The sequence below is a fragment of the Ruditapes philippinarum genome, unplaced genomic scaffold, assembly GCF_026571515.1.
Source record: "Ruditapes philippinarum isolate M1 unplaced genomic scaffold, ASM2657151v2 ctg753_1_1_1_1, whole genome shotgun sequence".
Classification (NCBI taxonomy): domain Eukaryota; kingdom Metazoa; phylum Mollusca; class Bivalvia; order Venerida; family Veneridae; genus Ruditapes; species Ruditapes philippinarum.
The window spans coordinates 364,640-379,752 of record NW_026854157.1 but is presented as its reverse complement, the minus strand read 5'-3'; the positions used below and the strand labels follow the sequence as shown (position 1 = coordinate 379,752).

General features: G+C 31.7%; 2 protein-coding genes across 2 annotated transcripts in view; both read left to right on the top strand.

Moving 5' to 3' along the window:
* The window catches only part of LOC132739189 (uncharacterized), a 37,230-nt gene extending 24,766 nt beyond the window's left edge, over positions 1-12,464 (top strand). The window contains exons 2-6 of the mRNA XM_060726856.1: positions 9,297-9,412; positions 10,019-10,467; positions 10,755-10,944; positions 11,179-11,259; positions 12,247-12,464. Coding sequence (XP_060582839.1) covers positions 9,302-9,412; positions 10,019-10,467; positions 10,755-10,944; positions 11,179-11,259; positions 12,247-12,366 — 951 coding nt within the window. The 5' untranslated portion in view covers positions 9,297-9,301 and the 3' untranslated portion in view covers positions 12,367-12,464. The remainder of the gene's footprint in view (positions 1-9,296; positions 9,413-10,018; positions 10,468-10,754; positions 10,945-11,178; positions 11,260-12,246) is intronic.
* LOC132739190 (uncharacterized) lies at positions 1,784-5,994 on the top strand. The gene is made up of 5 exons (XM_060726857.1): positions 1,784-2,185; positions 2,460-2,641; positions 4,320-4,503; positions 4,819-4,899; positions 5,523-5,994. The coding sequence occupies exons 1-5, from the start codon at positions 2,105-2,107 to the stop codon at positions 5,805-5,807; spliced, it is 813 nt and encodes a 270-aa protein (XP_060582840.1). The 5' UTR covers positions 1,784-2,104; the 3' UTR covers positions 5,808-5,994.
* Positions 12,465-15,113: the final 2,649 nt, after the last annotated feature.

Genomic DNA, 15,113 nt, shown 5'->3' with positions numbered 1-15,113 from the left:
GCAGCTTTTAAAAGGAAGTTATTATAGTATCCAGAAATATGCACTGACATCGCTCAATATTTACTATTATATTGACGTTAAAACTTGACCTGGACCTTATGAATCTTACAGCTTCGACGTGTTTGAATAAGATAACATATCAGCCTTTCTGACCGTTGTTTTCTGATATATACATGTACGTTATGGTCATCAAGAATTGGTATCTATGTCTTTTAAATGTGATTAGATGCTAAAAAACATATAATTATGTTTGCTTTAAAATTGAATATTATTTTCAAGTTCAATGAGAATAAAAAAGAAAACGCAATACACACAGATAAGTAATGGCTTTAAACATTCTAAGAAAGCATTAAAGGAGAAAGCAAAAAAAAACATATGTTACGAAAGACCGATGAGGACATTTCAACTCCACGAATTCCCAACTTCATCTTCGTGAATTCACAATGATTTATTTCTCCGTTGTGAATTAACTATAATTCAACTTCATGAATTCACGATTTTAACTAAAGATTGCCTGTAATAGGAATTACTTATACCTACTATATTAACGACTGCGACACCACACCCCTTGTTAATAATAGATTTGTGACGTTAATCGTTTAATCACAAGCTTAAATAAAGTCGAAATAGTTGGTTCATCTAAAATGAATTAAGACCCTGTTTAACATCTTTTGTGTGAGAAAAAGGCAATGTTAAGGAAAGAAAGGAAAAGTAACAGTCGGCTAAATGTAGCTTTGTTGAAAAGTGTAATAGTTCCTATGCCAAACAGACAATTAGCATTGACAATTCATTTCGATCTAAGCAATTGCATTGAATAATACTAACACACGGGTATATTGTTTACACACGCATATATTGTAAACTGTGTTTTGTACCTGCATTACATGAATGTTGTCGTTAACGACGGAAATAAATAAATTGCATGTATTTTATTTCATTTTCTTACAAAGTTAATACAAAATTAGATATTTTTATATTTTCAATGAAGAAACATTAACACGTTACATTGAATGATTATGCCGCTTTGAAGGTCGTTTTAAGTAGGCAATGTTTGTTTTATAAAATCTGACACATAACTATGTAGTCATGCATGTTTAAGATTGATCAAGCGATGTCCCCAATATATTTGAAATGAAATTAGATTACCTTGTTTTATGTAAAATGATCGATACTCGCATTATAATTCAATCAATAATTATTCAAATATTCAATTATACAAAAGCTTCCAAAATATTCATTACTTTAAGTAATAAAAAATGTATTCACCATATCATGAATTAGATTTGAATAGTTTTATTGTACGTTTTATAGAGTTTACATTTATAAATAATTTCAATGACAGATAACTAACTTACACGTTCGACAAACATTGCTAAATAGGTCATGTTCTTCACAGCATTAAATTTCACGAATTTCTATAAAGACATTTTAAATAGTCTTAAGTTAAGAAGAAAAAGATAAACTAACTTACAATACATTAAAATCAGAAAATGCAATGAATATAACTCAAAAAAATGGTCGGTTATCCCCTTTTTTCTGTCATCCTATTGAATTTTCTGAAACCATCCTTTCGGAAGCGCACCGACAAAAAATATAACTGTATTCCATCCGCGCAAGTTTGCTTAGATGATACAGGTGACACAGTTACTTAAGACATTTTGAATCGTTTTAATGTCACAATCATTATACTTTTCTATATCAAACGCTTTTGAACAAGTGTTTACATGTTTAACTTGAAAAGAGGTCGTTGTGATTTAATATTTTACCCTGCTGTCACCTCGCCACACGAAAGGTAAGAGTTTAAGTTTTCAAATGTATTTATATCAATAATTTACTTAGAACGAAATTTAACGTCGTATGTTTGTTTTACATAATTTGTTATGAACTTTATTATTTTACAAATATACTCATTGAAATATTCTTTTCTCAAAAATCAATTGGTTGTAAACATATTTTAAATGAAACAAAAAAACCTATCTCGGAGATAAAAGACCGTGAGTAACTACAGTCTTATTAAAGGTTCGATACGCTTTTTTAAAGTATTTTAGTGGTAAATATACAATCAATTTACAATTTTATACATCGTGGAAACAGACAAAATTCAATGGACGACGAATTAAATGAGGTTTGTGATATATTGGTTAAATCACAAATTCAGTTAGAAGATTGCAGATACATTGCCGAGGTAAGTTAACGTATACTTCATGAATAAAGTTTTTTTTTATTTGCAAGTGTTTTGAATGATCAGCAAACATGTTAATTTATTCATTTCATGATAGCTTTCATAACATAACAAAGTAATATTCTAATTCATACATACTAAAACACTTTTTTCAGTCATATTTTGTGTCTGCTAATATCTAAAAATAAACGAAAAGTTTTATACATTGAAATATAAAAGATGATGATGTTAATGAGTCCGTTAAATATTAGATTAAGTCATTAATTTTACGCTTCAGGATCAAGATACGGAAAATTTTTTGCTTAAAAACGAACTTTGGAATGCACAAGATGAAAATAAAGCCCTAATAAAACAGCACAATTCGGATTTGCGTGCGAGAGATAAATGCATATCCGAGTTGGACGAAAAGGTTCTTCAGTTACAACACGAATTGGAATCTAAAACTAATGAATTACAAAGGTATGAAATAATGTATTTTAATGAAAAATATTATGGCCAAGGTTTTTTTTGTACATTTAAACGACCGTTTATATTTTGCATTTCAACTAATACCCTTTATTTATATCAAATAACACAAATTTAAGTCTTTTGTAAATAGATACTTTACACACTGATAAAATTTTGTTCAATACAGTTCTGTATGCATTGAGTGTATTTATTATTTCTCATTATTACTGGCCCATTTTATTTATCAGTTTATCGATTTTGTCAGATTTTGTTATGCGACAACCATAGTTGTATATTACCATATCTTTTACGAGCCTAGCAAACTGTTTTACACATGATTAAGTTTGTTTCATTGTTTTTAATTTTATTTATTATTCATTTACCCGTTTATTTATTGTGTTTGTTTTGTTTCTTTCGTTTTTCTTGATTATTTATCCTTTTTAGCTCACCTGAGCTAGCTCGGGTGAGTTTTTAGGCTCGTTGAATGTCCGTCGGCCATTGTCTGTCGTCCGTCGTCCGTCCGCACTTGTTCATTGACACTCTAGCGGTCACTTTTTTGCCTCAATCATCATCAAACTTTGTCGGGATGCTTATCTTGTTGACAGCTCAAATGAGTTTAACTTGGGTCATATCAGATGAAAAACTATGTCACAAGAGCTAAAAAATAGCAAAATCTTGTTAACATTCTAGTGGTCACATTTGTGTCTCAATTGTCATTAACCTTGGTCAGGATGCTTGTCTAGGTAATTGCTCGAATACGTTCGAACAAGTGTCATCTCAGATGAAAAACTAGGTCACAGGAGCTAAATATAGAAAAAACGTGTTAACTCTCTAGTGGCTACTGTTTTAATCCAGATATCCTGTAAATTAGTCTGAAAGTTTGCTTTGATGATTTCTAGTTCAAGTTTGAATATGGGTCACCTGGGGTCAAAAACTAGGTCACAGGAGCTTAAATAGAAAAATCTTGTTAACACTCTAGTGGCTACTGTTTTGATCCAGATATCATGAAAATTGGTCTGAAAGTTTGCTTTGATGATTTCCAGGTCAAGTTTGAATATGAGTCACCTGAAGTTAAAAACTAGGTCACACTGCCCAAATATGCAAAAACCTTGTTAACATTCTAGTGATCACATTTTTGACTCAATTATCATCAAACGTGGTCAGGATGCTTGTCTAGGTAATTTCTCGGACATGGGTTATCTCGCATGAAAAACTAGGTCACCGGAGCTAAAAATAGAAAAATCTTGTTAACACTAGTGGCTACTGTTTTGATCCAAGTATCCTGGAAATTGGTCTGAAAGATTGTTTTGATGATATCTAGGTTAAGTTCGAATATGGGACACCTGGGTAAGAAACTAGGTCACACTGCTCAAATATGGATTATCCTTGTTAAAACTGTAGTTGTCACATTTTTGACTCACCTGTCTAGGTAATTGTTCGGATGAGTTCGATGGGTCAGGTGAGCGATCTTGGGCCATCATGGCCCTCTTGTTCATTTATCCGGTTTATTTATCTTTTTTATTCATCTTTATTAATTTGCTTACATACATGTTTTTATTTATGTATTCATTTTGTTGATATCTCCTTCAATCAACTGCATGCACTTAATTGATAGCTTAAATAAGATATAACAATTATAAAACAAATCAAAACATCTATATCAAATTAAAGTATTCAAGGTATTTTTTAGCATGCGTCAAGAAATTATACAGCTTTCTGCAAACCTCAAAACAAAGGATACCGCTGACATCAAAGACATTTTGGATTCATACAATGAGCTTTATGATACACATCATTCAAATGCATTTGAAGAATTAGACAAAATAATCAAGGACGAGAAGGAAATAGTAATGATTCTAAAAAAGATTCTCTTTGTAAGCAGGAGTGACTTTGACTTTGATAAATATACAACCGCAATGGATTTATTTATTAGATGTTTGTAATATTTCAGAACTTTTAACGATTCGACTACAAAATGTACAGTTAAATGTATTATTGTTGATTTTCAGTCCCATACAAACCGATTTATTTTTCCGATCTCTTTTATTGCAGTTCAAGTTGTTTATCTAGTAGCACACATATAATTCTTTTCCGAAGAATATGCATGTTTAGCTAAAACTTTAAAGAGTGTGATGGCTACAAAAAATATTTCATTTATATGGCTTTCAGTGACAAATTTATCTTTTTAGGACGCTATGCAATATATTGAAAACGAAAAAGAAGGGAAACAGTTCCGAATAAGTAAGCCAACAAAAGAATCTGCCCTTGAAGTAAGTTATATGTTTTTGGGCTATAGTTCAATCAAGATAACTTAGTAATTTGATCAAGAACTGAGCAAACAAATTTCATTAGTTCATTATCCTCCTTGACTCTTTTTTAAGTGTTTGTGTATGATTTTTCTTCACGTCCCACGCACTTATTTTCCTTTTTTATGTGAATAATGTGGGTATCTGCATACAGCACATGCCTCGTACTGAAATTGTAACGTGATACAATGTTGAATTAGATTTCACTTCTTGGTATATATTGCTTTACCTCCTTATCATATAATAATCAGTCATCTTTTAGTTGCATATATTTTGTTAAGCAAAATGTATATACTGTAACAGTAAACTTCACTGTCTTACTTATCTCACTGTTCCGATGACACAAGAGAAATAAAGCAAGGAGATATATTATGTCCATTGCTATTCGCACAAGTTGCAAAGGCGTTAACATTAAAATATACTTAAGTTACATTTTATTAAATACTCGTGTCCATGTAAAGATTGGCGATGATGTGTTCCTTTACAAGGAACATACAAGTTCCCAAAAAGTTCGATACTAACAAAGTTTCCTGTATTTCATATATAAATTACAGGTCTGAATCAAATGAGATATGTTTTTATTTCAGAAATACTTAAAATATTTGAAGTCGCAAGATACCAAAATTCCAACAGGTTACGGTGCTGTCAGATCTTACATAAACAAATGTTTTGACGTGTGTTGGGAAATATATGAGAACAAAGACAAACTGAAAATTCAAAGCGACAATACCACACATAGAGACATTTTCTCAACAGAAATGTACAGAGCCTTTACTAAAACAGGGACACTCATTGATTACTTAGTATGGCCTTCGTTGTTACGCATTGATGGAACATCCATCGTACTAAAAGGTGTTGCCCAATGTCAGTAAAACAGTGTAGTTAAATAAATAGAAATATACATATCTAAAATAAATATGTTTTATTTCATCGTTAATCTCTTGTTCCGTCCTTTTATATCAATTTATATATTGAAACATACAAATTGAACACTGTCGCAGTGAAATGTTACAACTATTGCTTGTGTGTTGATTTTGTAATAAATACATATTCTTTATCAGTAAAGGCATTTTGTTATTTCTTATATTTTATTTTTTATTTTTCTAATATTTACTTCTCTTGATTCTTTTTTCAAATGTTTGCCCAAAGACTCCAAAAATAATTTGTCGAGTGTTTCTTTTTTCAATTATTTATTAATGTCAGTTAATGGATGATGAAAACTTTTTTAATTGAGTTATTCAATATATTTAAACAAACACCATCTCCCAAATATGTTATTGACCTATTTGTGTGATAATACTATTAAAAGGTATGAACGAGCCAATTGAAACGTGGAAATAATCGCAATCCCTACCCCAAATCCCGACCACTTGTTTCTATTTTTCTATCACTGTCCAAAAGCAAAATGTTTTCGTTTGACGTTGTCATAATTTAAACCACAAAACATAATCACACTGCGACCATGTAAACATGTAGTTAGTTACTTCTGTAGATTTCAATCACATTGACTTTTGATAGCAACCAATAATCTATATATATATATCAGAGAACGACTTTCAATAGCAACTTGTGAATTGATAGTAACTATAAAAAACAAACCCGAGACTTCCATATCAAGCATGTTCTTTTCATTACAATCAATGACTTTCATTTGTGTGCCCCCAGTTTAGGGGCCGGGGGCATTTAGATTTAACCCTGTCCGTCCATCCGTCCGTCCGTCCTTTTTTCGTTCGTCCGTCCGTTCTCTTTTGTGTCGCACGTAGCTCAAAAAAATGTGACATAGAGTCATGAAACTTTACAGGAATGTTGATCAGCATGTGTAGTTGTGCACCCGGGTATTTTCGTCTGGATTTATTCAGTATTTTTAGAGTTATTGCCATTGACTTAGTAAAAATTTGCTATTTTCAACTTTTGTCGCATGTAAGTAAAAAGTATTGTGACCTAGCTATAGAGTAATGAAATTTTACAGGAATGTTGATCAGCATGTGAAGTTGTGTACATGGGTATTTTCATGTGGATTTTTTAGTATTTTTAGAGTCATTGCCCTTGACTTAGTAAAAAATTATAATTTTCAACTTGTGTCGCACATAACGCAAAAAGTTTTTGACCTAGAGTCACGAAACTTTATAGGAATGTTGCTCACTATGTGAAGTTGTGCTTTTTGTTAGCAAGAGTTATTGCCGTTGACTTAGTAAAAATTTGCAATTTTCAACTTGTGTCGCATGTACCTCAAAAAGTATTTAACCTAGGGTCATCAAACTTCACGGGAAAGTTGATCAGCATGTGAAATTGTACACGTGGATAGTTTCGTATGGATTATTATAGTACTTGCAGAGTTATTGTCCTTGACTTATTAAAAATTTGAAATTGTAACTTGTGTCACAGGTAGCTCAAAAATTATATGACATAGGGTCATGAAACTTTACGAGAAAGTTGATCAGCATGTGAAGTTGTGCACCTGGGCTTTTTCTTGTGAATTTATAGTTATTGTCCTTAACTTAGTGAAAATTTGCAATTTTCAATTTGTGTGGTGCATAGTTGAAAACGTATTTAACCTAGAGTCATGAAACTTAACAGGAATGTTGATCAGCATGTGTAGTTGTGCACCTTAGGTTTCGCTTGTATATTTATCTAGTATTTGTAGAGTTATTGCACTTGAATTTGTAAAAACCGTTTCATTATGCTGTGGTATTTGTTTCTTGAGTGCTTGAGTAAGAATCAAGCAGCTTTACAGGAATGTTATCAACATCACTGAAGCTATGCACCGGGGACTTTGCATGCGGATTTTTTCAGTTTTGTTGAAGTTATTGACCTTGACTTACAGTAGTATGAATTTTCAATTTTCAACTTGTTCATGCAAAGTTCAAAATGTATTTGACTTGTAGGCTTGAAAGTTTACAAGAATCTTAGTCACCATGTGTATTTATGCATCTTGGGGTTCACTTTTCACTTTTATTCAGTATTTGTAAAGTTCTTGCCCTTTACTTAGTAAAAGAGTTTTAGTTTTCAACTTGTGGCACATTTAGTCCAAAAAAAAAGATTTGACTTAGAGTCATATGATTGACAAAACAGTGGAGTTTGGGGCACCCGTGTCCTATGGACACAATTCAAGTTTTTTCAAGCTACACGTGATTCCAGTGGCCACAAAGAGATTTAGCATACAACCTATGTCTTCATTCATTGCAACCAGTGACTTTCAAAAGCGACTATTGGCTTTGCATAGTTATTGTTCTATTCCAAAGCAATCAATTTTTCATCAGTAAGTAATGCATGGAACGCTTATGCTCGTTAAACCGATATTTTATAGAACCGTGATAAAAGAAAATTAAGTTTAATTAAAGCCACACGTTTTTTTACATATATAAAATGAAAAAAACTGTTTTTTTGATTTAGACTAATAATGACCTTTTTCATTTATACTTATCAATATTTTTGTACTTAGCGCTTTTATAATTAGGTGAGAAAATTTAAAGGGACGTTTTTGTCATTGTGAAAGGGAAAAATTTCTTTTTAAAAATTTTAAAAGCTGAAATTGTTTTTGAAAAAAAATTCCAATTAAAAATTTAAAGTAATGGAAAGGTAATATTAAAGGGTAATTTAAAAGTGATTAAATTTCTTCCGCGTGCAAAAGGGTTAAATGAAATTTGTACTTTTTACCCGACCTCCAAAGGGAAAAAACTATGTTTCTAGGTAAAAAAAAACGTAATAATCTTTCACAGAAACTTAACAAATAGATAGAATATAAATAATGTCTTAAAAGTTTTCTATTAGCATATGAAAATGTTAACAAGATTCTCGTAGGTAGCTCATTTGTATTGGTTAAAGTTAACACCAATTAAAGGAAGATAATAATAGTCATAATACATTTAGGTGCTTTGTTTGAAAGTTTGTATGTAATAATATTGAGTTCACACTTGCAAGTAAATATGTACGCTGTTTTGAAACACGTAAAATGAAATTTAAAGTCTCATCTACTTTTTTTAACAATTAGGACGTTGCAAGATTAACTGAATAATATTATAAAATAGTCATAAAACAAGGATGTTTCTGTGATGGCTAATATGTGCCTTACGTGTTTTCGCCAGCGAAAAGTCAAGAATAAGCAGGTTAAAATGGCGGGGGCGCGGAGCGAAAATACGCTTATAATCGAGGGCGCGGAGCAAGATTTAAGAAATAAAACGACGGGGAAGCGGAGCGAAAATACGCTTATTAGCGGGAGCACGGAGCGAAGTTTGATAAATAAAGCTTCGCTCCGCGCCCCCGCTAACAAGCCATTTTAACTGGTTAATTCTCGACTTTTCGCTTGGCGGGGCCGCAATTGAGCCACCATATGTTTTTCATTTTATTTTCATATTTGTAAGACAAAATGACAACCAATGCAGAATCTCAAAAACAGCTTGGGGCAATTCTCTCTTCGGTCAGTGAAAACCTGCGAGTTGCAGTTCAGAAAATTGAAAACTATAGAGAGCATCAATGTGTAAGTAGTTGATATAAAGTGTACTTAATTGTCACGATATATTAATTATAAGCAGGTTATAAAAACAGTTGCAGTAGTCTATTAAAAAAATGCAATTGCCTTGAAAATGGTGAATGGTGTGGTCTTTGTAATTTTAAGTCAGGATCACGCCATTGAGCCACACTGAATTTATCAGAGCACAGTTTAGCCAGCTCATCGTCCATAGGCAGGTTTTCAAGCAGTTTATCAGTACTAATTACCTTCACTTTCGCAAGAAACCAATAACTTCTATTCATGCACGAGCAGGAGTTCAGTGTGAATGATTGTAAAAAGGATTTCACGATCAATCACAACACATTTGACCTGCACCATACGAGAATCGAACCCTAGTCGCCCAATTCACGGTCTACCTACTTAACTTTACTGGACGGTTTTGCTTTAAGAATATTTTTATATTTTGCTCTGTCCGAAACATTTTTGGTTTCATTTTTTTAGTAATATCTATAAAGAAGTTAAGAATTTATTTGGGTATCCGAGAATAAGACGTCTACTGACAATAATAATATGTTAAGTGTCCAGTACGTATGATATTAATAAGCAATTCATACGTGATTTTTCTTTTCTAAGTTAATAGAGGAGAGACTAGAATCTTTTACTCAGGAAAATCGGGAAATAACAGATCGCCTACAAAAAGCTGAACAGTGTAAAGAACGTTATAGAGATGAGAGGAACAAGTTGATGAAAGAGAAATTCGCGAAGGAAATTAAGGAAAGGTCGGACATACAAACTGAACAAAAACTGAGACAGGACTATAATGATCTAAAAATGCTGTATGACGCAAAGGAAAAAGAATGGGAACAAAACATTAAAGACTCTGAACGTTCATTCCATGAATTTAAAAGAAACCAAAAACAAAAACTCAATGAGTATGTTGAAAAACTGAAGAAACAAGACGGGCAAACAATTCAACTCCAGAAGACCATTGAGCAAAATAATTGTGACATACGAAAATTAAGAAAACAGTTAGAAGAGAGTAAAAGACAACCCAGTACAACAAGTGACGACACAGAGCCACGGTTATTTATACTTCACTTTTTTTTAAACAAAATATATTTTATTTAAATTTACTTACAATTTCAAACATATAATGTTTGTAGCAATGGAGTTATATTGACATGATGGAAAACGGAGAAACCCAAGTCAATAGAATAAAGACAAAATGACGTTAGAATGTTTCAAGAAATCTGCCATCTAATTTTGTTTGTTTTAAACTGCCTTGTTATTCCTTTTTTTTCGGAATTATACATGTAAATAATGTCGTTATTTATTTATTCATTTATTTATTTGTTTGTTTGTTATACAGTGTTATTGGCCACAAACTGACAGATAATAATCCAAATATTGCTGACTTAAGTGACAGGGATCGTCCAACAAAGCTGGCAGAAAAGTTTGCTGAACTGTATGACAATCAATGGCATGATGCATTTGAAGAACTGCAGAAGTCATTTTCTAGCGATGAACAAATTATCGAGATACTTTTAGAAATTCTAATGGTTAGCTGATTTGTTATTCAATCTGAGATTATAATCATCCTGAAAATGGTAACATCAATACATGTATCATGACGGTCCGTATAATATTGAATAAAACAAATAAAACAATATATTGTTTTATATCTCTAAATGTGTGAACATGAAGTTCAAGTTATTCAAATGAGGATATACTTTTGTACTGCAATTCTTTTTGTCAATGTTCATATAAGTAATTCATGTGTACTCTATTTTCAGGATATCTATGATTTCTGCAAACGCAGAGCAAGGGAACAGCTTGACGATTTACAAAGAGTCCTATTGTGCTCCAAATCAGTGGTATGATGAAGCTTTTATTTGTTATATGAGTATTATGAGAAATGACCATTGATAGTTAATGAAATCTTTTGCTTGCTTTCTACCATTTTATACCTTTTAATATGCAATTTCATAAAAAAATTATTTTATAGATATATTTTATGTCGTCTTTAAACGTTCATGTACAACTTTATATAAATCAGTTTCTCATGATTATGAAATATGCATGGGTATCCCTTGACATTCTCTAAATCTACATATGGTATCTCATATGAAAGTAGTGTGAATATAATAGATATTAATAGAAGTCGACCATAGTGTTATAAGAGTCAGTTAAATGCAATATGCACTTCACTTCAGATTTCTGAGAGAAGATATTTGAAAGTTGGCATTTATTTTGCATAATACTTTGTCATTTCTGATACTTGTAGTACTAAGATAGGAAAACAATATTGTAACAAAAAACTTTAAACTAACAAAATCAATGCATCTCAAGTAAATCAAAACAGTGCTAAATACTACGATAGTGTTATATTTTAGTATTCCGTCACGGTTTCTGTGGGGATAGAGGAAACATTTAGATCAAGAAATTTAAGAATAAATTCAACTATCTATCACTTCTCACAAATTGCTGACTCAATCAATCAAACTGAGTCTCCGATGTTCGATTCCTTTTCTTTTCTTCCGAGGCGTCAACCTGTTTAAGTTATTCTTTGTTATTTGTTCAATTAACATTTATGTTTTCTAACCCGCATACTTTTCAAATATTTAGATATTTCTTTATTTGTCTGAAAGCATGGCCAACTCGCACACGTCAATTAACCAGACACTTACATGTTCTCATAAAATAGCTGACCTTTATAAATGCAATTGATCAAGACTATGTACCTATGCATATATCTTCAAAAGACACAATAATATTATAGTTTTTAAAAATACAACGATTTTAGAAATAATCCCTTTAAGTATCCTGTAGATATTTACTCAAAATATACTTTTGTGTTAAAGGAACGTACACAGACTAGCTGTCCGGAAAATGTTATAAAACAGCTCAAAGACTGTCGGAAGACAACTTCTTCAATGTCTTTTAGATCTGTTTATGAGGTAATTTCTAGTTGTTACAACTGACGTTCTGTTTTTTTTACTTTCTATTATCTTTACAAGGCTGTTTGCCTAAAGAAGGTAACAGAAAATTTAACGTTGAACAAATATTTTTATAATTTTTGAATAGCATCGAAAGTATGGGGATACAAATAGATCTTAACTGCTTCGTTTTGATATGTGTCGTAATTTTTGAGCTTTTAGAATATTAATTGATTACGATTCAACTTATGATTAAAGCTATACAGTTCCAGATAAACCAAAATAATATTTAACCAAAAAGGGGTCGAATCCCATGAACTGCAGGATATTTTCTGATTTGTTTTGTTTTCATATTGGTGCTCCGAACAAAGAATGTCTGTTAGGAAATAATAAATTTATTTAACCATCCTGTAGTTGACTCATATTACATTTTATTTAAGGATGCTTATCGTTTCTGTGAAAAAGAGGCGAATCAACAGAGAAAGGATATACAAATGGCAGTCACACAGGGTTCTACGGTAAATACTGCAATTTTCAATTTTTCTTTCGGCTTGATATATACAACTTGTCTACTGTTTTGTGATATATTTGTGCAAAACTTGTAAAAGGTAACCCGTGAAATACTAGAGTTTGCAACAGATGATTTTTAAATGTAAATGCAGATGCACATTGTCTTCAAAATTAAAGCGTCATTTTAAATTACCGAGTTCAAAACTAATATATTGGACACTTATTGAACATCATAAACTAAGGGTACCTGACAAATTCTTTCTCTACTTATTCTAGTCTCGTTGGAATTGTCTATTCCCAAAAATCCATATCAATTAATGAAGATATAATGCACAATTTCTTTGTGTATTAACATCTGCAGAAGTTCTCCTGTTTGTACAGATATTAGTGCACGAAAAAAGATCCATAAGCGCTATACTGTTATTAAAGTATACGCCCAAATCGGTAATTCCACTTTAACGAGGTTTGCCGAACTCACCTTTCCTGTTCCGGCGTCATATGACCTTTATTGTCTAATCTATGTTTCACTCCTTTGTCGTTTCATTTTATCTGAATGTTTATTTCTGGATAATATCATTATACTTAAATGCGATGTCATTTATGAATTATCTTAATTTTAGAATGAAAATAGCTTGCCTTCGTCAGTAAAGAAACTGATAAAAGACTTTCAGCGAAATGTGGTAGTATTTTCTGGCAAACAGTTATATCAGGTATAACAACAAAATGTTCAGTAATTTTAGCTCAATCACTGTGCCATGTAAAAACTCCATAGCATTATATGTTATATTTTATGTTTCTTTATTAGGGGAGGTTGGGGGGTGGGGGTGGGTGGGTTCGGGCGATAAAGTGTTATGTTTCTCAAAAAGTACTACAGCTGTCACACAAGTACGCGACGTTTCAAATGTTGTCATGTAGAAAATATTTTTTCAAATTGATTTTAATCAATAAGTTATTACAGTATGCTGAAATGTTTTATATATTGTATTAATGATCTTGTAAAATGAAATATCTTAATTGTCACTCCATTGTGTTGACCTTTAATCAAGAAGCCCAACATACCAGAGTTATGGAAAAATCTCCCTTTGATATTAAGGAAAAGCTCCTGATACTAAGTCTTTCTGAATATAGTTTCATTTAAAAAGTGTCTTTTTACCATTCCATTGAAGAAATATCAGACGATACATCATGCAGCTCCAGAATTTGTTAAAAGCTGTTTCGAAGTATGCTGGCTCATGGTGGTGAGTGCCAAGATAGTTTTTTAGACTATATAATTATATAAGAGTTATCTGGTTAAAGGCTCATTATGCCCCAGAAGTGGTTTCATTTTCCTTTTTCAAAGCTTTTAATTTTTTATGTCCTATTATATTTTTCAAAGAAACAGGTTAGTAATTTTCAAAACACCTGAACCATTTTTTGCGTCTATTGAATTTTTGGCAACTAGTAAAAGTATAGTTATTTAGTATTTTGAGTGGAAATCACAATACTTTGTACATATTTTGCTACTTTATGACAGAGAATTTCACATCCAGCGTTATTTTTATCACGGGATAAGCATCTACAATGTTTTAAAACCATTATCTAAACGTTATAAAATACATGTTTGCCTTTTCTAAAGGATGAAAAAATAATTTATTTTTGAGACATGATGTGTTTTTAAGCTTATCAATCAGCATTTTTCCCTGAACCTGCTAATGTAGCGTTTCTGTAATGCGTTTGCTCTGATTTGAATATGTTTTATGAATTGGTAAAATATTTTTTGTCAAAATACAAAATAAGAGCCACCGGCAGTTAAACTATTTAAGTTTTATAAGTTCAATTGAATGTTTAAGTTCTTTTGCTGTCTTAATAATCTAGTTTATCTAAATACTTTTATATGATCATCAACGTTACCAACGCATAGAATTCAATGATATGACACACATTAACTCATACAAGTTCATAACCGTTAATGGTTTTTGATCACATCTTAACAGTTTATGTCAAGTTTGTGTCAAGTTTGTGTTATATAATTCAAACAGGTTCAGGATCCACCTCTTGCATTTGGACCAATCGTTACAAAGGGTGAAAAATTCAATACAAATATTTATAAGGCGTACACAATACGTGGTGATAGAGTTGCGTTTCTTGTTTGGCCAGCCCTTTTACTGCACGAGAATGGACCGGTTCTATGCAAAGGAATAGCTCAAGGTATTACAAATGAACGGAGTAAAATGGCCATACCCTCTAGTGAACAAAAGAAAGATGTTGCAAGTAAACTAGTAACAAAGGAAAACAATGAAGGA

Bases quoted from the DNA above. Each gene is read 5' to 3' on its own strand.
- LOC132739190 (XM_060726857.1), top strand. From the start codon at position 2,105: ATGGACGACGAATTAAATGAGGTTTGTGATATATTGGTTAAATCACAA. The intron at 2,186-2,459 runs GTAAGTTAACGT...TTTACGCTTCAG, and splicing joins ATTGCAGATACATTGCCGAG to GATCAAGATACGGAAAATTT. The intron at 4,504-4,818 runs GTAAGCAGGAGT...TTATCTTTTTAG, and splicing joins TTCTAAAAAAGATTCTCTTT to GACGCTATGCAATATATTGA.